The 21404-nt window shown below is 35.4% G+C and overlaps 5 protein-coding genes across 11 annotated transcripts; 2 read left to right on the top strand and 3 right to left on the bottom strand.

Moving 5' to 3' along the window:
- The first annotated feature begins 6032 nt into the window (after positions 1-6032).
- On the top strand, positions 6033-10454 carry LOC130974298 (uncharacterized). Its single transcript, XM_057899107.1, has 13 exons — positions 6033-6463; positions 6572-6624; positions 7173-7341; positions 7425-7488; positions 8076-8155; positions 8349-8502; positions 8620-8681; positions 8837-8908; positions 9191-9249; positions 9568-9649; positions 9778-9818; positions 9897-10118; positions 10191-10454. The coding sequence occupies exons 1-13, from the start codon at positions 6317-6319 to the stop codon at positions 10207-10209; spliced, it is 1224 nt and encodes a 407-aa protein (XP_057755090.1). The 5' UTR covers positions 6033-6316; the 3' UTR covers positions 10210-10454.
- A 533-nt stretch (positions 10455-10987) lies between these two features.
- LOC130974299 (protein TIC 20-II, chloroplastic) lies at positions 10988-11785 on the bottom strand. Its single transcript, XM_057899108.1, has one exon. The coding sequence runs from the start codon at positions 11687-11689 to the stop codon at positions 11060-11062; it is 630 nt and encodes a 209-aa protein (XP_057755091.1). The 5' UTR covers positions 11690-11785; the 3' UTR covers positions 10988-11059.
- A 1846-nt stretch (positions 11786-13631) lies between these two features.
- Positions 13632-15103, bottom strand: LOC130974400 (uncharacterized). 2 transcript variants are annotated; one of them, XM_057899285.1, is made up of 2 exons: positions 14891-15103; positions 13632-14768 (listed from the first exon to the last, which is right to left on the bottom strand). In XM_057899285.1, the coding sequence occupies exons 1-2, from the start codon at positions 14969-14971 to the stop codon at positions 14298-14300; spliced, it is 552 nt and encodes a 183-aa protein (XP_057755268.1). In that variant the 5' UTR covers positions 14972-15103; the 3' UTR covers positions 13632-14297. The 2 variants fall into 2 exon arrangements, with proteins under 2 accessions (XP_057755268.1, XP_057755267.1); XM_057899284.1 differs by having other exon boundaries at positions 13632-14771; positions 14891-15086.
- A 114-nt stretch (positions 15104-15217) lies between these two features.
- Positions 15218-16616, top strand: LOC130974399 (uncharacterized). Of its 6 annotated transcripts, none has more exons than XR_009084502.1 (3): positions 15218-15389; positions 15459-15536; positions 15724-16616. XR_009084502.1 is itself a non-coding variant. In XM_057899282.1 (3 exons), exons 1-3 carry the CDS (start codon positions 15363-15365, stop codon positions 16353-16355), a joined length of 672 nt encoding a protein of 223 aa, XP_057755265.1. In that variant the 5' UTR covers positions 15243-15362; the 3' UTR covers positions 16356-16616. The 6 variants fall into 6 exon arrangements, 5 of the variants coding, with proteins under 5 accessions (XP_057755265.1, XP_057755264.1, XP_057755266.1 ...); XM_057899282.1 differs by having other exon boundaries at positions 15243-15389; positions 15789-16616; XM_057899281.1 differs by having other exon boundaries at positions 15244-15389; positions 15786-16614.
- Positions 16617-20399: 3783 nt separating this feature from the next.
- Positions 20400-21394, bottom strand: LOC130973915 (uncharacterized). The gene is made up of 2 exons (XM_057898605.1): positions 21151-21394; positions 20400-21055 (listed from the first exon to the last, which is right to left on the bottom strand). The coding sequence occupies exons 1-2, from the start codon at positions 21220-21222 to the stop codon at positions 20576-20578; spliced, it is 552 nt and encodes a 183-aa protein (XP_057754588.1). The 5' UTR covers positions 21223-21394; the 3' UTR covers positions 20400-20575.
- Positions 21395-21404: the final 10 nt, after the last annotated feature.

The following is a 21404-nucleotide window of genomic DNA, read 5'->3' as shown; positions in this document are numbered from 1 at the left end:
GTTCTTTTGTTGCAAATGAATGAAAACATTAGGAGCAAAAAAGAAAGAATGCATACACTTTAGCAAAGTGCAAAATCAACATGACAAATTGAGGGACCATTTCTTGAACTAAAGACGATTCTTTACTTATAGTCTTATATAATAACATGATTTAGATGAGATGGTAACCGAACCTTTTGCAAATAACATGATTCTGCTCTTTTAAACTCGGTCTCACCTCATTTATCTTGTGTAACACAGAATAAGATAAAATTTCTTTTATGTATAAAACAAACATTATATACCAATATAGCTTTTCATGCGCATCCAGTTTATATATTAAAGAAAAAATAAAAATAAAACACTAAGCAGAAGAAAGAAGGAAAAATACTAAGCAAGTGTGAGAAGAACTAATAAAAGAATTAGAGTCATCACAACACAATAAAATGATTTTAAATAAAAAATAAAAAATATACAAAAATGATGGAGGAAAATGGCTAAACTTGGCCTCAAAAAATCATATGTAGTAAGTAAATGTTACTCAAACAAACACACACTTGGGTAATTAATACTATAACATGGATTTGGTGATCCTCTAAAGTGAGCATAGTGGTAAAGTGTGAAAGAAATCAATCACGTTGGCAAAGATATAAAATTGCATAAAAAACAGGAGAGGTATTACAATCAAGATGACAAAATTTCAGGAAATCCACCTATACCTTTGGGTAAACAATACCAAAATTGCCAATGTGCTTTTCGTTGTAAATGATTCTAGCTTGTCTACCCGCAAAAGACTCGAGCTCTTTCAATAAGCAGTAGAAAAGTAATCAGTAAAAAGTTAGATCTTCTTTAAAAGAAAAAACGGAGCATAACACACGCAAATATATAAAAACTCAAAAAATCTATGCAACAGATGCCATTACACTTACATCTAATCACTCAATATAGTAACTTGATTTATCACCGGATGAAACCAAAGAAACGTCATTCTTTTCCATCACTCTGTCCATCAAACATGAAAAATCTGCAAAACATGGGGTAAAATATGAGGCAGCAACATTTGCTTTAAAATGTAGATATCAAACATTTATTACAGTTAAAAAAAAGAAAGAAAAATATAATTATTCAATAAAACAAAAAAAATTAACTGATCATCATTTAAGTTTAATTAAACAACCCATTACCAATCTTCATCAACATAAAAAATGTCGAGGCCCTTTAGAGTAATAGTTGTTAATATAAGATCACATATAAATACAGGCATTCCTTTAGAGTAATAGTCGTTAATACAAGATCACATATAAATACAGGCATGAATCTCATTGTCACCAGCTGAAACAATTGGTTCTTCTAATGCATAGGTAAGGTTGCTCGGCCCCCTATATCTTTAATGTCTTAATAGGAACATCTAAAAATCCAAGTGAAAATTAAACAGTATTAAATAATTCAGGAATGTCCACAAATTATGAGTATATATTGGATATAATATGGATAATCAATCAGTACATGAAGGTGTATAAAACACTTTGAAAAGAAAATTAACACCCATAAACAGAACCAAATTTGGGCCAAGTTTTAATAAAAGCACATGTATATAATTTTTGAACCAATCATAGTCTGTAACCTATAAAATTTTATGTAAATTTTGCTCCAAATATCAGTAGAACTCAATCCATAACATTCACAGGAAAATGACAAATTCAACTCAATCCATTTTGGACTATGATTAACACCCATAAGGGAAGTGTTTTGAATAAAATATTTTTAAAAAAATAAAATATAGTTTTGTTTAGGGCTTACCTTGTTTTGTTTAAATCTTTTATGTCTTCAGTGCTGATGTTAGTCCTCCATGCCCTCCATTAGGCCTCGACCACTTCCATCCATCAAACTCCGCTTCATTCCCCCCAACTGATCATAAAGCAAGCAGGTATCATTAAATTGCAGGTAAATGCTAAGCAAAGATGACACAATAAATACACAACACCACCACAAAAAAATACTTCTCCAACAAAATAACCTCAGGTTTCAGCAGCAACACGAACTTCATCTTCTTACTGAAGCATGGATTATCACACACTCATTAAACAATTCAACAGTGACAAATTATTCCATTTCATTGGCATATGGAGAATGAAGTCATGAACTAAGCTGGACTAATGGCAAATCTTCTTTTGTACGGAATCATTAAATTAATTTCCAGCAGCAGCAGAAAATGGAAGAAAATTTCTGAATTGACAGACGCATCTAATAGGTAAATAAGGTTATAAAAATCAAACAATTTCATCATCTTGATTTCAACTTTAAAAAAAATAAACAAACAAAATGGTATCCATACTCTGAATCTCTGCCGGGAGCATCTCCAGCACCCTGTAGAGAACCACTTCCACTCGCTCAACGCTGTCCACGCCCTTCTTCAGCCTCCTTGCTAGGCCTTCCACATGCCCATACATTGAGTAAAACATAATGAAGATCCTCAGCCTCGTAGCAGTGACAGCCACCCCCATTTGACGACGCTTGGGCGTTTTTGGTGGTGTCATCTGTGGAGGTGTTGTCACGGGGGATCGACGCCGTCTGAGACATTCCGGCAACAACGGAGGAGAGAGAATCCCCGGCTACACACCTTACTGGGAACGCAATCTCCTGCTTTCCCACTCAAGATTTTCAATGGAAAAAGATTTCAGAGGATGATAATGAGAGTTTCAGAATGGGAGCATGAGGAAATAGATGAATTAGGAAATTTGTTTTATAGGGCCAAATTTGAGCGGAAAAATTCCCGCTCAATCAGCTGTACAACCTCTTCCTTTAAAATCAAATTTGGGCGGAAAAATTAATTGGGATTGCTGCAACATCTTCTTTCAAGTGAAAGAGAGGGTTTGAGTGTAGAACAGTTTTAGAATTTGAATTGAAAATTGAAATTTTTTGAAATCAATCCGAAGACGCGTAATCATCCAATCAAAAAGCTAGCATTTCCACTTTCTCCAGCTAAATGGTGGTTTTGGGATTGCTGCTCGATTCACTCCCTTCAACCCACTGGACAAACGACTCCCCCGAGAACCTTACACCAGGAAAAAAGTTCTTGCTGAGGATGGGGATTGCTGAGACCACTCTTGTCTTTGTTCCAGCAAAAAGCCAAAAACAAAAGAACCTTGTAACAGTAGAAAAAGGGCAGGGTACGTAATTACCAATGTATATATAGAATAGGATTGTAATTTCAAGAAATAAAGACACGTGTCAATTGTAGAAATGCCAAAAACAGTTGAAAAATGGACAGGTGTTGAACTATGTGAATGGGTGTTACTGTTTTGCAACTCTTCTTTTATATAATAAATAGACAATCATAAAAACCTGAAAAGAACATAAAAAGAGATGTCTGAATTTCATAATCAAATGGTTCTGTTTGTTATCCCGGGACATTGATACGGGACATTGATCAATATTTAAGAAAATTGAAATGTTCCAATGAAAGAAGAAAATTGAGCACGACGTATTCAGCGTAACATGATAAGCAAGGGACAGAAATTTTATGGTACAATTTAAAAAATCCTAAACAGGTGTACCATCATTAATCGGTTATCATTAATCTATCTCACTTCTTAACATATCACAGCACATAGCAGAAACCAAAGAAAACAGACCAAATAATTTCAACCAACAAGCATACAGAACATGTGAATATTATTATAGCAAACATAATAATAAAATAGCTCTTCTAATGCGTCTCCGAAAATATCCCAAATCAAGAAAACTACATAATCTGATCCACTTGATTCAGAAAGCTACGTATATTAGAAAAATTAAGAATCAACTAAAAGAAAAAGAAAAGGAAGGCCTGGTTGATTCGATTCAATTGCCTGAGATGAAGAATCAAACATGGCTGAGAAGCTGAGAGTTTAAATGTTAAACCTCAATATTCAAATAACATGACTCCATTATTGTTATTATTACACCCTTCTAATGTCACAAACTCAATATATATTATAGTCCGTTGACACTTGTGTATTCACAACTTGGCCTCAGCATTCTGATTCATACCTTAAGTAGAAGAAAAAGTCTCAATCAGCTTTCGTTACAATTTTATCCAGAGAGTTGGGGTTTTGGTTCGGGGTTCATGCCGATGATAATGAGAAGAGGGATGAATCCGTGAATCAGTAACATAGGCACTGCAAATTTTAACAAAGTTCATCACAATGATTAACAACAACAAAAAGCACTGAAGGAACACTCAGTAATATAGGCAGTGCAAACTTTAACAAAGCTCGTCACAATGATTAACAACAACAAAAAGCACTGAAAGAACAGTGAATCAGTAACATAGGCAGTGCAAATTTAAAATTTAAAAGTTATCTATTTAAAATTTATCTTCAAATACAATCAGTGAGCAAAGCCAATCAATCAAGCACTGACTGAGCATTCTGTTCTGATTCTGTGACTGGGAAGCAACAAATTCAAGTTACAGCAACAAATTTAACAAATCCTAGTAAAGTCCCGATTTACAGCAAAAAGGCAAATTTATTGATTACCAATTCAGCAACATGCAGAAATACAGGGAGAAGGGAAATCTGGAAAAGAGAGAACACTAAACCAAAACATTAACCAATAATCACAAAACACTAAACCTTCACCCATCAATTACAAACTTTAGCACATTATAAAACATTCCAAAACACTAAACCTTCACCCAGCAAAACCAGCAACTACAAACAAAGCTATCAGTAAATTTGAACAAAAAAATTAAGAGCCATCAGCACTAACAGAGCCATCGAGCCATCAGTAACAGAGCAAAGAATTGAAAGCAACAGACTAACAGAGCCATCGAGCCATCAGTAAATTTGAAAAAAAAAATTTACAGCCATCAGCAACCAGCAAATACAAGACAGATCCATCAGCAGCAGACAATTACGATTTACAAAACATTACAAGAAAAATGGAACAAAAATTGAACAATAATTTCAGAACTTCAAACGAAGAAGAAGACCGAACATTCAGAAATTAAAAGGAAGAAGCGGAGGCGAAGAATTGAAAGCAGGGCCACTAACCTGGGTTCCGTGCCGAGAAGCCAGCGAAGATGAAAACGACGTGCCGAGCTACCTGGGGAAGAGGAAGATGAAAACGATGTGCCAGCGAAGACGAAAACAACACGGGGAAGAGGAAGTAGCGGCGGCGCTGAGGACCTGGGGACGGCGGCACCGATGTCTCCAGGGAGTGCACGAATGATTGGGGGAAGAAGAGGGGGGTTTGGTTCACGAATGGTTCTGCTTTTGTTTTGGTTTTTTTTTTCCCAAATAAACAAAACGGCGTCGTTTTATTTGAACCGACCAGTTCAACGGTTTTCAAATGGTTTTCTCTCCAATGGTTATAAGGATTGTTTGGAAACTTTAAAAAGTAATTTTTTTAAACTTTTGATTTATAAAAAATAATAGTATTAATGTTTGGTACAATTTTTAAAATTAAATTATGGCTTTTTTAGGACGTTAGAAATTTATAAAGAAGTTAAAAAAATAACTCCTCTTATAATACTACTACTTTTTACTATATTTTTATAAAATAAGTATTTTTAGAACTAAAAGTTCAAACACAAAATAACTTATTTATAAATTACTTTTAATATAGCCATTTATTATTTAAACTATTTTTTCAAAAAAACTTAATTAAGTTGTTAACCCAAACTGAACCTAAATATAAAATCAGCCGTTTTTATTTTCGGTTCCCGATTAAACCGGTTTGACCAACTGGTCCAGTCCGATTTTTAAAACCTTGAATAAAATATAAAAAATATTTATTTATTTTTTGTGGATTTATAAATATATAGATATATAGATAGATATCTACTTAAAATCCAATATCGGATTCTATTATTGTATAGACTGGATCAAATTGGATTCGAACCGAATTCAGATAAACAACGTCATATCTCATATGGGATTCGACTTCGATCCATGAAACACTCCTAAGTCCTACCCGCAATATCACTTTTTCATTCTTTTAACCCGGAAAGAGGGATGGATCCCACTTGGCCAGTGAAGTTGGAGCTGCTCCATAATCCTGATCTCAAGCCTAGGTCCATAACCAGTCCAAGGTTTTGCGGGTAAATACCAGAGATCTCAGGGGCACCTCGCAAAAAACAAAATTCACCAAAATGAACAAACAATAGTAAAAATTAGAAAACCGGAGAAGAAAAGAAAGAGTGAGTGAGTGTGTGTGTAAAAAACAGAAAAAGGTAGTAAGAAGCAAAATAAATCCCGTCGTCGAAATCTTCCCAATCTGCATCAATAGAAACCCTAACCATTGGGTAGGTGTTTCTCCTGCTCCTCCTCCTCCTCCTCCGACCGCCACCACCATGGATGCCATAAGGAAGCAGCTGGACGTGTTAATGGGAGCAAATCGGAACGGTGATGTCAGAGAGGTCAACCGCAAGTACTACGATCGAGACGTCTGCCGCCTCTACCTCGTCGGTCTCTGCCCACACGAACTCTTCCAGCTCACCGTAACTACCTAACGAACCATCTCTCCTCTCTCTCTCTCTTTCTTTCTTGCTCCTTATGGTTAGGGTTAGGGCTTAATTTTAGTTTTGTTATTTTTGTTTCTCTTTCAGAAAATGGATATGGGTCCATGCCCCAAGGTTCACTCCTTGCAGCTTCGGAAAGAGTATACTACCTTCTCGATCTCTATTTACTTTACTCATTTTAACCTTATTCTATAATTTTTCCCCCTTCTTTCTTTCTTTCTTTCTTATGTTACCTGAATTGAAGATTTTAGCTGTAAAATGGTTTAGTCTTGATTTTTAATGATCTACTCCTGCTGCACGAGTGCTCCAATGATTTGTCATAATACTGATTCTTCACTGGAAAAAAGAGCCCCTCCAATTATTGATATAGGTTTGATTCTTCACAATGAGTAAATTAGTGAGGAATTATGGATTTTACCTATGGTGGGAAGGATCTAAGCTTCCCACCTTTTGGGGTTTTGTCATGTGATGAGAAAATCTGTAGAAACATTTGTTATAGTAGTAGTTCAGATGAGGGGGAAGCTTAGTAGGTTAGGTAGAGGTAGACACATAAGAAACTGAAAACAAAACTATTAGAAGGGATTTAGACTAATGATCCTTTTAGTAGACATGGTTTTGTGATAGGGCATAATATTGTTGTCAAAATGGCTTAGTCGTGGTTCACGTTGTATTGCTTTACCGTTTCTAGATATGAGGAAGCAAAAGCGAAAGGGACAGATAATTATGACAGAGAGTTGGAGGATGTTATAGACAAGCTCATTGGTGAATGCGATAGGAAGATTGGTAGAGCTCTGAAGCGTCTTGAGGATGAAGATGCAAAAGCGGCAATTGCAATTTCAGTCTCTGAAGTTACTCAGGTGACGCTATGAAGCATGGTTGGGATTTTCTCAGTGATTGTGATGGTCTATAAATTCTAATGATTGTTCTGTTGAATGTGCAGACTCCTGAGGTGCTCGAGTTGTCAAAAGAAATCAAGGAGAAGTTGAAAGAAGCTGATCAATATGGTATAATTATTAGTCCATACTCCGTTTGTTAGCATGTAGATGATCCTGCATCTCTTTTCCGTTAATTGTATAAAATCCTGCAATTCCACAGGGTATAATGCATGACTTACCTCTGCTTATGCCATTATAACCCCTTTTTTAGGGTCTTCAAGTTGTAGTTTTTGCTGATAAGTTGAATATATATATTGCCTAAGCATTATATTAATGTTTTTTTTTGTTCTTTCTAATGGTTATTTGCTTGAAAAATGATAATGTATCTACATTTGTTGATGGTTCTGGTATGTTGTAGAATTGCATGCATGGTGGCTATGCAGCCTACATCTATTCATAACATATTTTCAAGTTTAATTACATGTAAAACCGCATCAGTTGAAAGGGTTTATTCCTTTCACCAACGCTGATTATGAGACTTTCAAAACATTTGTAGTGTTTACGATTTGAACATTTGTGTACGCTTGATATTTTTATATTCCCCCCTTTTGATGAGCATGGAGTTATACGAGATGTTATACTTTGATACGTGTATTCCATGATGAAAATTTAAGTCTTTATTTATCTTTCCACCATGTAAAAAATTTTGGATGCAGATCTTGAAGGCAAGACAGATCTCAAGATTCGTGCTTTAGAGGTTGTGGAAGAACTTAGAACTAAAAGAGCGGACAAGCAGGTCAGTTATTAGTTATCACCCTTGAATGCTAAGATCCATGTGTCGTTGTCGGTGTTGTAAACTCTAGATCATTGTTTGACCTTTTTCCTTTTATTGTTTCCCTTTGTCATTAGACTATTAAGATAGTTGTCTGATCACTATTTTAGAGGAGCATACTAACAATTCTTTTAACTTTCTAACAATTTCCAAACAGTCCATGCTCCTGTTAGATGCCTTTAACAAAGACAGGGCATCTTTACCTCAACCTCTGCCAAATCCACCTCCTTTGGCTCCCATTCCTGTTGCTGCTCCTGATCCTCGAACTCAAGAGATGATAAATGAGAAGTTGAAGAAAGCCGAGGACCTTGGTAAGCCACTGATCTGATATTCTTTAGCTCATTGGAAGACTGAGGAGAGATGCCTTCTTTAAGGAAAAATCCCTTTAATTTATATTTAACAATATATAAGTTTGGATTAATGAACAGGCGAGCAAGGAAAGGTTGATGAGGCGCAAAAAGCATTGGAAGAAGCCGAAGCACTTAAGAAGGTCCTTCACTTTTTATAATATGGTTTTGTTTGTCTTGCTATTGAAATCATTTTGGGTACTGTTTTCTTATTTAAATCAAAGAGTTCATATATACCTGCTGTGATTTTTTCTTGTTAATTTCGATCTGTGTGTTAACAATCTGATTTTTGTGTCAGCTTCCGGCAAGGCAGGAGCCTGTAGTGGATAATTCAAATTCTTCAAAATATACAGCTGCTGATGTGCGGATTGTGAGTAGATTTCCTGTGTTCTATAACTTTAATGAGATTAAATCTGCACTCATATTTCGATTACATTTTAAATGATGCATCCAAATAAATGAAATGTGTAATGTCAAGTCTTTTTCCATATTCTTGCATCCAAGCATTTCACTGCAACTTGTACCTTTTTGAGAGCAAAATACACATGTATGCTGGCACACATGAGCATTTTTCTTTTTTTGGGTGTGAATGGCTTTCCTTATATTATATCAATTGATTCTTATGTTTTCTTATTCATATATAACTACTCAGACTGATCAGAAGCTACGCGTGTGTGACATATGTGGAGCATTTTTGAGTGTTTATGACAGGTAACAACTGATCCTGTGCAATACATCTTTTTACCCATCTTTAAGTTTTGATAGGAATTTATGGAGTTAGAATTTGGGGTTTCAAGTGCTTCAGCTTTTGACCCGTTAGTAATACCTCTTGTCACCAGCAGGCTCTTGTGCCAGTTTTACGAGGATAACTTTTGCAGCTAAAGAATGTGCGTCTTTTCTGTTTTTGCTTGTCGATAATGCTATTCTTAGCTAGAAATTTTTGGGGAAATCATGTGATACATCAGTTGTAATATATTATTGTTTTTGCATGTTTCACTGTACCATTTTACTATTTGTTACTATTTTCAGTGATCGCCGCTTAGCTGATCATTTTGGAGGGAAACTCCATTTAGGGTATATGCAGATTCGAGAGAAGTTAGCAGAACTCCAGGTAAAACATCTTATATGCAATTATTATTTTTAATTATTTTGGATAATTGTTTATCTAATAATACATGAATAGTTTATTGGGGAGAGAATTTATCTCACAATATGGTATCATGTTATTTTCTTCTTCAGGAGGAGAGGACCAAGAGCCGGAAGTCACTTGATGACAGGAGGTGAATTTCTTTACTACAAGCTTGTAAGTATGATTTAATGATTAGTTAATTGTGTTTTGTGCATTTATTTGGCACTAGATCAAAAGAAAGGAGTAGGGATCGTGAGCCAAGTAGGGACCGGGATCGAGGTGACAGTCGTGAACGAGGGCGAGACTATGATCGTAGGAGCAGAGACCGCGATAGGCATCACGACAGAGATCGTGGATATGATAGAGAACGTGACAGAGACTATGATCGATCGAGACGTCGGAGGTCCCGCTCAAGATCACGAGAGAGATCCAGGGACTATGATCGCCACAGGTAAAGTTGTCACTAATTTTGGGCAACTATGAAATGTATTTGTGGTGTCTAACTCTTTCGTTTCTCTGGCAGGCGCTATGATCGGTACTAGGTATTTGATGTGGATCATTTGGATTATGATATAATATTTTAGTAGCCTGGTGTCGGACAAAATAATTTTGCAATTTGTGTTGAGAGGATTCTCCAATGATGGATGTAACTTGAGCTTTAGGTGTAGCTTTATGGTTTTGATGGATTGATGTTGGTTCAGAGCTATTGAGTCCGCCTTGTAATTTGCCTACTTGGATCACTTCATCGACATTTGCACTTTTTAAAATAGTTGGTTTATTGTGTTAACATTTGTTATCCATCCAAAATACGATCATTTTGTCGTTACGAATTGTGAATTTTAGTTTAGTACGAATATATCTTTAAGATTGCCCACACTTAAAATATAGACTTACTGCGAGTTGATTAATTGAAATCAAACCAGGCATCCATTTTAATTTGGATAATATTATTCCTTGATAATGACATTCTTATTAAGACATTTATGTAAATTTAATTTTAATACACTTACAAGATTATTCAACAAGATTTATGCGATTTTTAAGTAGTTAGTATTGGTTATCTATATAAACTTCTTTCACATTCTGTACGAAATTAAATTCTTTTATAAGGAAAAGGAAGACATTTGGATATGTTCTCCCTATTTTTAATCATCTGTACTATTCGAATGTGAATCTGCGTTAGTTGGGACCAAGAAGCAATTAGATAGATATTTGATTGATTGCATATGGATTTTACTTCTAACATTGACATTGTAGAGGATTCTACTTCTAACTAACATTGCAGAATATTGGACAAATAAAGTAACAATGGAAATGGTCTTTGAAGATGATTCATTTGATTGCATTGGCATTAAAGTCAAAGTTAACAAAGAAAGAAACAAAAGCAACGGCTCAGATTTGCCGTGAAGCAGCATCAGCAACGAAAGGCAAGGTGGGAGTTCGGCCCACAACACAAGTAACCACACTGTAAACAAAACACACAACACTAAAAACGAAGAGAGCGTTGTGGGACCACACCATGACCTGGAACCCTAACCCGGTTCGACCGGGAGCGAGGATGCGCTGAATGAGAAGCGGCACCACGAGGAGAACGTCGAGCGTCACGGCCTGCATTGCGTTGAACCTCACATAGCGGGAGAGCGAGGTGTTCCTCACGATTCCGAGGTAGAGAGCGAAGAAGGCGATGAAGGAGGCGTATGGGAGAGAGCGGTAGAGCGAGTAAAGAGGGAAGAGTGGGTCGAAGAGCACGGCGAGGTTGGGGTTTGCGGAAAGGATGAACCGTCCGTACTGGAGTGAGTTGAAGAATGGGAGCGTGTATGCGGCGATTGAGATTAACCGTTCTGTTGGTGGCGGTGATGTGTATGAGCACGTTGTTGTTCGGGTCGATACGGTGCCGTTTTGGGGGATTCTTTTCGTTTTGAGGATTGGGAGAGGGGAGAATTGTCGCTGGTGAGTTTGGGTTAGGGTTTGGGGTTGGGGTTTGAGGAAGGTGGAGCGGAGGAGGAGAGGGATAGAAGCCATGTTTCCAAGGTAAGTTGCTGAATTTTGAGTTTAGGGCTTTACTTTGGTTTTGTTTTACACCGTTACTGGCTCTAACATTTCAATCAGTTGCCACTATAAGGTACAAATACACTTTACAGTCTACTACCTAAGATGAGGTTTGAGATTGACTACAAAATAATAATTTAGATGATGATAGATTACTCTTAAAATTAATATTAAAATATTTTTTATTATACTTAAATTTCTCTAGTTTTCTTTATACTGCATCCTATATGATATTTTAGGAAAACTTTTTTTTTAATTAAAAAAAAGGTGCATTTGAGAATGATATCACTGTATCAGTAATTTTGGATTAACATTATCATCCTCCTAAATTATACGGTTAAATTAATATTTGAAAGTTTTTTAATGCAACTAACAAAAAAAATGACACGCTTTCTATTGAACAAATAGAATCATCTTCTGTCAAATTACCATAAAATGTTAACAATAACAATTGAATTGCCACAAACAGCCGTTGTCACAATCAAAACGATGTCGTTTTCACAAAGCAATCCAAAACAATCGCAATTACCAAGTACCTACCAATCAACCGTCTCCACTTCTCTGCCTCCTCCTCCTCCCTCTGCCACTGAAACTCAGGAAGAAGCCTCGCACAACTCCATCTTGTGTCTCAAATTTCTACTCTCACACGGCTTCTCCTACTCCATCCTCCGCTGGGCCACCAACTCCTTCAAACATCGTTAATTAACTAATTTTCCATTTGTTAATATCCAATCCATTTCTTATCTCACATTGTTCCATTGAGTTATTTTTATCTTCCTGTTCCCAAAACTACTTCAGTTTTAGTCTTTATAGTGTGTACATTTCTTGCTCCTTGCATCAAACAATTGGCTGAAAATGGCTGTGTAATAGTTATCAACATCTAATTTTGTGTAGACTAAATCTAAGACAAAACTTTTATGAATCCTCTACTAGATTAAATTGTTCGAGGTGCTGAAAAATGTGGAAGCACACACTCGTTTCAACAACTATCCTCACACACGGTAAAATCATACAGGTATGATTAAATATTATACTTCAAGTAATTGTTTATCAAAAAGACGCATTTAAACATATTTAAAACTTCATAAAAATATTTTCTTTTTAGATTTAATTGTTCTATTAGTCTCTATAGTTTTATCAAATTTGTAATTAAATTTCTATTTTTTTTAATATGGTTCTTATACTACTTTTAATTTTGTAATTAGATTTTGTCTGTAAAAACGTTAAAATTAATGGAATATTTTTTTCAAAAAATATGTGTTAAAAAATTTAATTAGATTCTTAATTATAAGTACCTTTAATTTACAAAAAAATTATTTCATTAATTTTAATATACATTGACAAAGACTTAACTATACAATTAAGATCTAATTAAAAAAAATCATAAAGACCTACTTATAAATATAGTGAAATTATAGAGAGTAGATACTAATAGAATAATAAACTTTATTTTTAATAAATTTTTTTATTCAAATAAACTGATCGAAACCAATTTTCTAAAAAAGTTTTTTTTTTTTTTTCATTCAAATAATTCTCCTTGCATCAACCGGCCGGCTGAAATGGCTTTGGATAATAGTTATTGACATCTAATTTTGTATAGCCAAAATTTAAAACAAAACTATTATGAATCTTCTACTAGATTAAACTATTGGAGGAAGTCACCAAAAAAAAAAAAAAAAAAAACTATTGGAGGTTGCTGAAAAGCTTGAAAGCACATACTCTGAGTCAACAACTATTATTACTGATATAGGTGACTAGAGGTGTGTTATATGTGATAATATAGCTAAGTTAAAATAAGCAAATCTAATAGAAGATTGAGTGCTGATGTGTATTGTTATTAATTAGATGGAATCAGGGAGTATGTTCTGTTAGTGGGTAAGGTAATGCCAAAAGCGTTTGTGGATCTGTATAAAAATTTACGTAATAGACCCTTTCTCATTTCTGCAATTCTCTCTCTTACATGGTGTGAGCTCTCTTCTCATCGGTCAGACGGTCACCACCACACTCTGCAACTTGGACAGAGTTTTATCAACTATTCCCACGCACAATTAATGTCACCTTTGTGTGTAGCGAAAAAGAACGAGATTCTATAAACACTAGTAAAATGAAAAGTTAAGGCTCACTGGATAATTAATTAATTATACATACTGCAAGTAATTGTTAATCAAGAACCCGTTAGTTCCTTACTCAACCAACTTATAGGAAGCACAAATCGCTCCTAAGTCACGGTTGCACAAATTTGAATTACAAAAACAAGACTCGAATAGACAGCCAACACACAAACACAAATTTGAATTTCAGATCATGCATTTTGCTCTCAACAAATTTCAATTATTCTGGAATCTTTAAGAATTACACTCATTAGAGATATCGGATTTATTTGTCAATTTTAATAAATTTATAATATTTTTTATTATAAAATAATTAAGTTAAATTAGTTAATTTTACAATAAGAAAACCGATATATCTAATAAGAATAACTTTTAAAAATTTATTTATAAAATAATAAAAATTTATTAGAGAATAAATGCAGATCTAAAATTTATTGGATACAAGTCACACTAACTCGTGCCTCTGTCTCTTAGGCTGCAGCTTTTCCGTCGGATTTGGTTTTTGCATTTTTCCGGGAAGGCCATATGAATAATAATCCAAGTATTATAAGGTAGATTCCAACGGTTAAAGTACCTGATCCTTGGAGCATGACGAGAATGGACCAGATAAAGAACATGACAGAATGAATGCGAGAGAATTTTGGACCCAGAAGAAGTAATACAGCAACAGCCCATATAATCACAAGGAAACTGAACAATTGAATTAAGGGAATCACGTTGGACATGCTTACACGTTGAATTATCAGCTTCAGGAAAGGGCATAGCAGGTTCATAAGTGCCAACATATAGTTCCCCAAACTTGTTTCTTTTTCGATGACCGTTTTGGTGTCAGAAAAACACAAGTTGAATAGATTGAAATAGATGAAAATATGAACCAATACCATACTGGCAAGTGCCACAAATAACCCAACTTCTGCAGCTACCTTAAGCCCATGATCTTGCTGCTGGGGCAGTCGATGGCCAAAGATCAATTGAAACAGGGAAACTGAGTAATCTGTTTCTTTAATACATACAACAAGAACAACAAGTACAAAGGAAGCAGTAATAATAAAATTTGGCTTACCTTATTATTGGAGGAAGGCATGGGTGCACCCGAGGAGTTTGTCTGGTTGAAATCATGGCCTTGTGTATGGTTCTGAACCATCCCGCCTGGTTTATAAGAGGGGGAAATGAGCAAGAGAAGAGATGGAAGTTTCAGAGGTGCAAACGTAATATGCGGTAATGGCGTTCTAAAATGAATAAATTATTGTGAATGGATTGAGCTTAACATATCCCCCTTCCTTAATTGAGTCCCCATCAACCCATTAGTTTTTAATTCGCGTTACGCGTTAGTGGATAAGTGAATAACGTCAGTGGAAGCAGACATCCGGAGCCCGGAGTAGGAAATAAGACAAAAATAAGATTTATTAATTATCCTATGGATATCAACAATCAAGAGACTAACAAGACGCACTTTATTAGTGCGTGTTTCCAAAGATAATTCCCTTTTGCAAGTTTACTACTCGATCAGCTAATCGGAAACCCATACGATTCCAATGTCGGAAGGGCAGCCAGCTGACGTGGTAATCAATACTCTCTTCTTTTTAACAAAAACTTTGCCCAAATTAACACCCTTCTGCTTCTTCTTTCAGGCATCTAATCCACCCATGGAGATGCTAGACTCACATATGCTTTCCTTTGAAATACAACACTCTCTCTCACCTATGATAGTAAGTTACACGATAATCTTGTGCCGCGCCTTCTCCTATTTTAATGTTTGTTTCACAACTACTTCCTACTTCCTGGATACCAATTCTCATCTTTTCTCAAAATCCAAACTGTATAATTAATTAATAATTCAAACACACTTTTGGTTCCAAACTCACCCTTATAATATTTTCTTCTATGTTTTCACAGGGCTATATTTCATGGGAAAAGTAGCCCTTTTTATTCCATCATCACGTTTTTGTAATATGCAGCAGCAGCAGCAGCCGCCTCATGAAGCCCTTCCTACCATCAGGTCATTTCTCCTCCAGATGTTTTCGATGGTGCGGCAAGCCAATGAGAACACTCGTGGGTTTCTGCTTCTAGGCATTAATGGCGTCGTATTTCATCAATTGACATCGGTGACCTCTTATGTTTTTGATGAGAAGAGGAAGTTACTCAACTTTGGGGAAGCTTTTAATATGTCCCTTCCACCGATGGTCCATATCAGCATGATTGTTTGGAGTTTCGCGCTGAATTATCTCCTCCTATTCCGACTTAACCCTGGAATACAATGTATTCTTCTACTCGTGACCATATTAATGCAGTGGTATTATTTTGCTGAACTAGCTCGTGGAGCCGCTGGTATTGCTGTTGACTTAGGTTCGTTCAAGATGCCCCTCCTATGGTTTTCTTTTTTCGGGGGCATCGGCATGGCGCTGTTTTCTGGTTCAACGGTACTGCTCATAGTCTTTTTATCATGGCTATGTGCAAGAAGAAGAGGACTGGAATTCCAAGGAATAAGGGTGAATGGGGATTCCATAATAGGGGCTATGAATGCGTGAGCAACTCATCAAACCATATAATAACTTGTAGTTTGCGATGGACTTGTTAATAGTTTTTGTCTCAGGCTGTGGGGTTGATGAGCTAGCTTTTTAGCGGTGAATTCACCTTTTTACATGGCCCAACATAGGAATGGATGTTTTATTACGCATATCCGTTACGGGTTTGTTTTGGTGTGTCTTTAAGAAAAAAAAAAATTCCTCTAAAAGAGATCTTTTTTTTCAAAGATCTTTTTAAAAGGTAAAAATAATTATGTTCAAATATGATAATATATAAATATTTTTTTGTTTATTTATTATATTAAAGCATCCTTTTTTCTGTAAAAAATCTTTTAAAAAAAATACAAATTATAATTTTCAAAAAATATATATTTTTATTTTTTAATATTTTTATTATTAAAAATTTGTCCAATATGTTAAAAAAAGTTTAATAATTTAATGACAATGAAAAAAGTCTCTGTTCATTTTGAATACTAATTAGGTATCGTCCCACTTCCTATCTTGTTACTTTTATATTATATGGTGATTTCTCGCTCTTAGAGATAGTAAAAGTTAGATATCTTATCCTTAGTTTGTTGGTTTAATCACAACCCTTGACGTAGTCAATAATTTGGGATAAAATACGTGCATAATTGATTTTTGTATTATTTGCATTACAGCTCTGATGTAACACACTCATGTACGATTAAGTATTGTAGTCCAAGTATGCTTTTGGCAAGTTTATCTCTATCAGAGTTATTTAATCCAACATGTCAAAAATATTTTTTATAAAATTTTTTTATATAAATATAATTTATTTATTTAGTTACATTTTAAATAAAAATAATACTTTTATAATATATTAAAATTTAATTCTACAATTCATCATTCAAATGTCAACAAAAAATTCTTTTTGCATGAAGATAATTATTAAATCTTCGTACTGAGTGTCCACTTATCTTCGTACCCTTAGCAGTTGGCACCAACTAAATTCCATGCGATTAGATTCCATTTTTTCATGTTTCACTTTCAATTTATTTCATACGGTATGGTCAATTAATTTTTTTTTGGAAACATTTTAGTATTTTAGTTATATTATTTTGTCCAGTTCATATTCACCAATTTTCTACATATTATTATGTGGAGGTTTTGAAAATGGAGATATTAATTAAGCACACAAATTTGAGGGTAATTGTTGAGTGAATAGCGTTGTGTGCAGAAGTAGTTTCTTTGGAAATCATGGACTCATCTCTGAACAAGTTCTGGTTCTTTGTTGTGACTGCAGACAAGAAGCGTGATGTTTATAGCTGTTTGCAAGTAATTAATTTTGAGTTACCAAAGTATAACAATTTCAACAGAGCTTTGCGCTCCTTATATGTAAGATTGCCCTTTCTAGATGCAGAACCAGCTGTGAAAATTAAGATGATGGAGTTCACAAGAGATGCATGAGTAAACCTTATTACATTAGTCTAAGTTTCATTCATTTGTGGGTTCTTTATCCATCTTCTTGTTCCGAATACTACTTCATTTTTCGTGTTAATTCAGGGACTGAGGTATTACTTGTGTCATTTATAGTGTGTATATTTCTTGCTCCTTGCATCAAAGAATTGGCTGAAATGTCTAATTTCAGCCAACACACACACTCAAAATAACTTAATACTTAAATTGATCAGATAAGGTAATTTGGTCTCCAACAAATTTTTTTTTCGCCCTGAAATTTTCGAGAATTACTCTCATTAGACATATGGATTCTTTCATGGCTTTTAATAAAATTTTTAATATGCATGCTAGATAAATAAGTGTTTGAGATTTTATTATAAAACAATTAACTCACTAAAAAATATCATAATAACTCAAATTAGTCTCCTTAAAACCAAAGAAAGGAGCAATCCGTGTGACAGGAGTAATTCTTAAAGACTTCTAGAGCAATAAAGATTTGTTAGGAACATCCTTACACAGAAATTTATTTAGCATTGCTATCCGTAATACAAAGCTCAATGAATAATAATCCAAGTGTTATAAGGTAGAGCCCAATGATTAAAGTATCTGATCCATGGAGCATGGGAATGGACCAAATGAGGAACATATAACAACATGAATGCGAGTGAATTTTGCACCCAGAAGAAGCAGTACAGCAACAGCCCATATAGTCACAAGGAAACTGAACAATTCAATCAAGGGAACCAACTTGGACATGCTTAAATGATGATTTATCAGCATAGCAGGTTCTTAAGTGCCTCCACATCTTTCCCGAAATTTATTTCTTTGTTGATCTTTGCTGTGTCAGAAAAGCATACAGCGGATAGATTGAAATAGCTGAAAGTATAAACCAGTAGCAAACTGGCACTTGCCACAAATAACCCAAGTTCCGGCACGGTTTCCTTGTGGTTGTGGTGCTGGGCCTGTCCAGATAAAGAAGATGGCCAACTGAAGCAGTAAACATCACAGTATGAACACACACTGTTCCATAATTCCATTTTGAAGGATCCTAATGCTGGAAAGCGCAGCCTCCTGATGTAAGCAATAGACTCTGCATTTAATACTTTGGTTGGCTTTGTCTTTTTTACAAATTAACACATCTAATCCACCAATGGATGTGCGACGCTCAGATATGCCTTCCCTTGAAAGCCTTGAAACAGAAAGCAAACTCTTAGATATGCTAAGTTACCCGAAAATCTTGTGCTTGTTTCTATAATTCCAGTCGATTCGTTAATAAGAATATAGTTGATATTTGATGTCACTTGTGCTCCAAGCTTAACGAGAAATGAGTAGTGAGTTAGAAGCTACGAGTTCTAAGGCTGCTGCTTTTTTTCCCCTCACATACTAGCTAAGTACATACTTTAGATGGTTAGTCCTTTTATCTTATAGTTGATGGACAAAAATATTTCAATTACAAGAAGATAAAATCCCATGGATTACAAATCAATTCAATTTTCATCTTTTTCTTGAAATCCAACAATATAATTGATTTGCAAACTAATTAGTTCAAACAGTGGTTCCAAACTCATCTTTATTACATTTTCTTCTATGTTTCCACTGGGTTATATTTTGTGGTCGAATACTAGCCCCTTTTTACTCCACCATCAGGTTAAGTTTCTCGAGATTTGTAATATGCAGCAGCAGCAGCAGCGGCACATTGGTCATCATCGTCATTCATATTATGAAGCCCTTAATACCTTCATGTTATTTCTTTCGGAGATGTTGTCGATGGTGATTGGAACCAATGACATAACTCGTGGGTTTCTGTTTCTAGGCATTAATGGTGTCCTAATTCATCAGTTGGCATTGGTGAACTCTCTTGCATTTGAGAAGAGGAACTTACTGATCTTTGGGAAAGCTTTTGATATGTCCCTTCCACCAATGGTACACATCAGCATGATGTTTTTATTTTCGGTCTGAATTCGGTCCTCCTCTTCGCAGTTTACCCGGTTACCCCGGAACACAATGTGTTCTTCTACTCCTCTGCATATTAATGCCGTTGTATTACTTCGCTGAACTAGCACATTAAGCAGCTGGCATTGCTGTAGAGTTAGGTTCATACAAGATGCCCCTCATATGGTTTTCTACTTTAGGGGGGCTTGGCATGGCCCTGATTTGTGGTTCAATGGTACTGCTGATAGTCTTTTTATCATGGCTATATGCAAGAAGAAGAGGACTGCAATTCCAAGGAATAAGGATGAATGCGGATGTCATAATAGGGGCTTTGAATGCCTGAATAACTCATTGATCTCTCTCTTGTTTTAGCAATATTTGGAATTGGACCGTCTAATAACTTTTAGAATATCTTCCTATCCACAACTTATATTTTTGCAATGGACTTGTAACTGGTTTACGATGGATGTGTCTCTGGCTATGGTTGATATTTGAGTTTTTAACTGGGAATTCACCTTTTTACATGCCCCAAACCTTAAATGTCATTTGTTTGGATCATCAAACTTATGTCTAGAAACAGACCAAGAGACTAACAAGACATCATTATCATGGAATGCATATGCACAATATAACATGTAATTTCTTTTCAATATGACTCCAGTGAAATTAAATACTAGTAAAACAGAAACCGAAATCTCACTGGGTAAATCATACAGCTATGATTAAGTAGTATACTCCAAGTAATTGTTAATCAAGTACACATAGTTCCTTACATAACCAACTTATAAGTACCAAACCGCTTCGAATTACAAAGATCGGCAAACAAAAACACAATTGACATTCATTTAGCATAGCTATCCCTAATACAAAAGTCACAGATTCATCTCAAAATAACTCTTGGGTTCCCTCTTTGGCTGCAGCTTTTCATTCCCATTGGGTTGTTGCTTTTTTCGGGACCAACATATGCAGTATAATCCAAGTATTATAAGGTAGATCCCAATGGTTAAAGTATCTGATCCTTGGAGCATGAGAATGGACCAAATAAAGAGCATAGCAACATGAATGCGAGTGAATTTTGCACCCAGAAGAAGCAATACAGTAACAGCACATATAATCACAAGGAAACTGAACAATTCAATCAAGGAAACCAACTTGGACATGTTTACATGTTGATTTATCGGCTTCAGGACAGGGCATAGCAGATTCCTAAGTGGCTCCGTATATTCCCTCAAACTAACACAGGTTAAAATATAAATCACTACCATACTAGAAAGCGCCATATATAACCCAAGTTCTGCAGCTAACTTGAGCCGGTACCCTGGCATGGTTTCCGTGTGGTCGTGCTGCTGGGCCTGTTCAGATAAAGAAGAAGCAAAGAAATAGAAAGGTGAATTGGAAACTGAGTAATCTATTTATTTGGAAGAAGTAATAACGAAATTGGGCGCACCTTATTATTCCCCGAAGCCATGGGTGCACCAGAGGGAGTTTGGTTGAAATCATGGACATGTTTGTGGTTCATCCTACCTTGCTATTGTACAAGAGGGAGAGGGCAACGAAGAAGAGAGGAAAAACTCGAGGGTTTCAGAGAACATGCGGTGTTTATTGGCCTTTACTAAAGAATAAATTATTGTTAATAAAGTTTAAATAGTGTTCTTCCGTGTGAACCATCAACCCATTAGTTAATTCACAAAAAAGTTGACA

The sequence above is a fragment of the Arachis stenosperma genome, chromosome 4 (genome assembly GCF_014773155.1).
Source record: "Arachis stenosperma cultivar V10309 chromosome 4, arast.V10309.gnm1.PFL2, whole genome shotgun sequence".
Classification (NCBI taxonomy): domain Eukaryota; kingdom Viridiplantae; phylum Streptophyta; class Magnoliopsida; order Fabales; family Fabaceae; genus Arachis; species Arachis stenosperma.
Note: the sequence above shows the minus strand (reverse complement) of the source record. Positions and strands in the feature narration are given on the sequence as shown.

Excerpts from the sequence above, each read along its gene's own strand:
- LOC130973915 (XM_057898605.1), bottom strand. The coding sequence starts at position 21,222 with ATGAACCACAAACATGTCCATGATTTCAACCAAACTCCCTCTGGTGCA. Across the intron at positions 21,056-21,150 it reads TGGCTTCGGGGAATAATAAG|GCCCAGCAGCACGACCACAC; the intron begins GTGCGCCCAATT and ends TTATCTGAACAG.
- LOC130974400 (XM_057899284.1), bottom strand. The coding sequence starts at position 14,971 with ATGGTTCAGAACCATACACAAGGCCATGATTTCAACCAGACAAACTCC. Across the intron at positions 14,772-14,890 it reads TGCCTTCCTCCAATAATAAG|CAGCAAGATCATGGGCTTAA; the intron begins GTAAGCCAAATT and ends CGACTGCCCCAG.
- LOC130974399 (XM_057899279.1), top strand. The coding sequence starts at position 15,363 with ATGTCGGAAGGGCAGCCAGCTGACGTGGTAATCAATACTCTCTTCTTT. Across the intron at positions 15,537-15,785 it reads ACTCTCTCTCACCTATGATA|CAGCAGCAGCAGCCGCCTCA; the intron begins GTAAGTTACACG and ends TGTAATATGCAG.
- LOC130974298 (XM_057899107.1), top strand. The coding sequence starts at position 6,317 with ATGGATGCCATAAGGAAGCAGCTGGACGTGTTAATGGGAGCAAATCGG. Across the intron at positions 6,625-7,172 it reads TCCTTGCAGCTTCGGAAAGA|ATATGAGGAAGCAAAAGCGA; the intron begins GTATACTACCTT and ends TACCGTTTCTAG. Across the intron at positions 8,682-8,836 it reads AAGCCGAAGCACTTAAGAAG|CTTCCGGCAAGGCAGGAGCC; the intron begins GTCCTTCACTTT and ends TTTTTGTGTCAG.
- LOC130974299 (XM_057899108.1), bottom strand. The coding sequence starts at position 11,689 with ATGGCTTCTATCCCTCTCCTCCTCCGCTCCACCTTCCTCAAACCCCAA.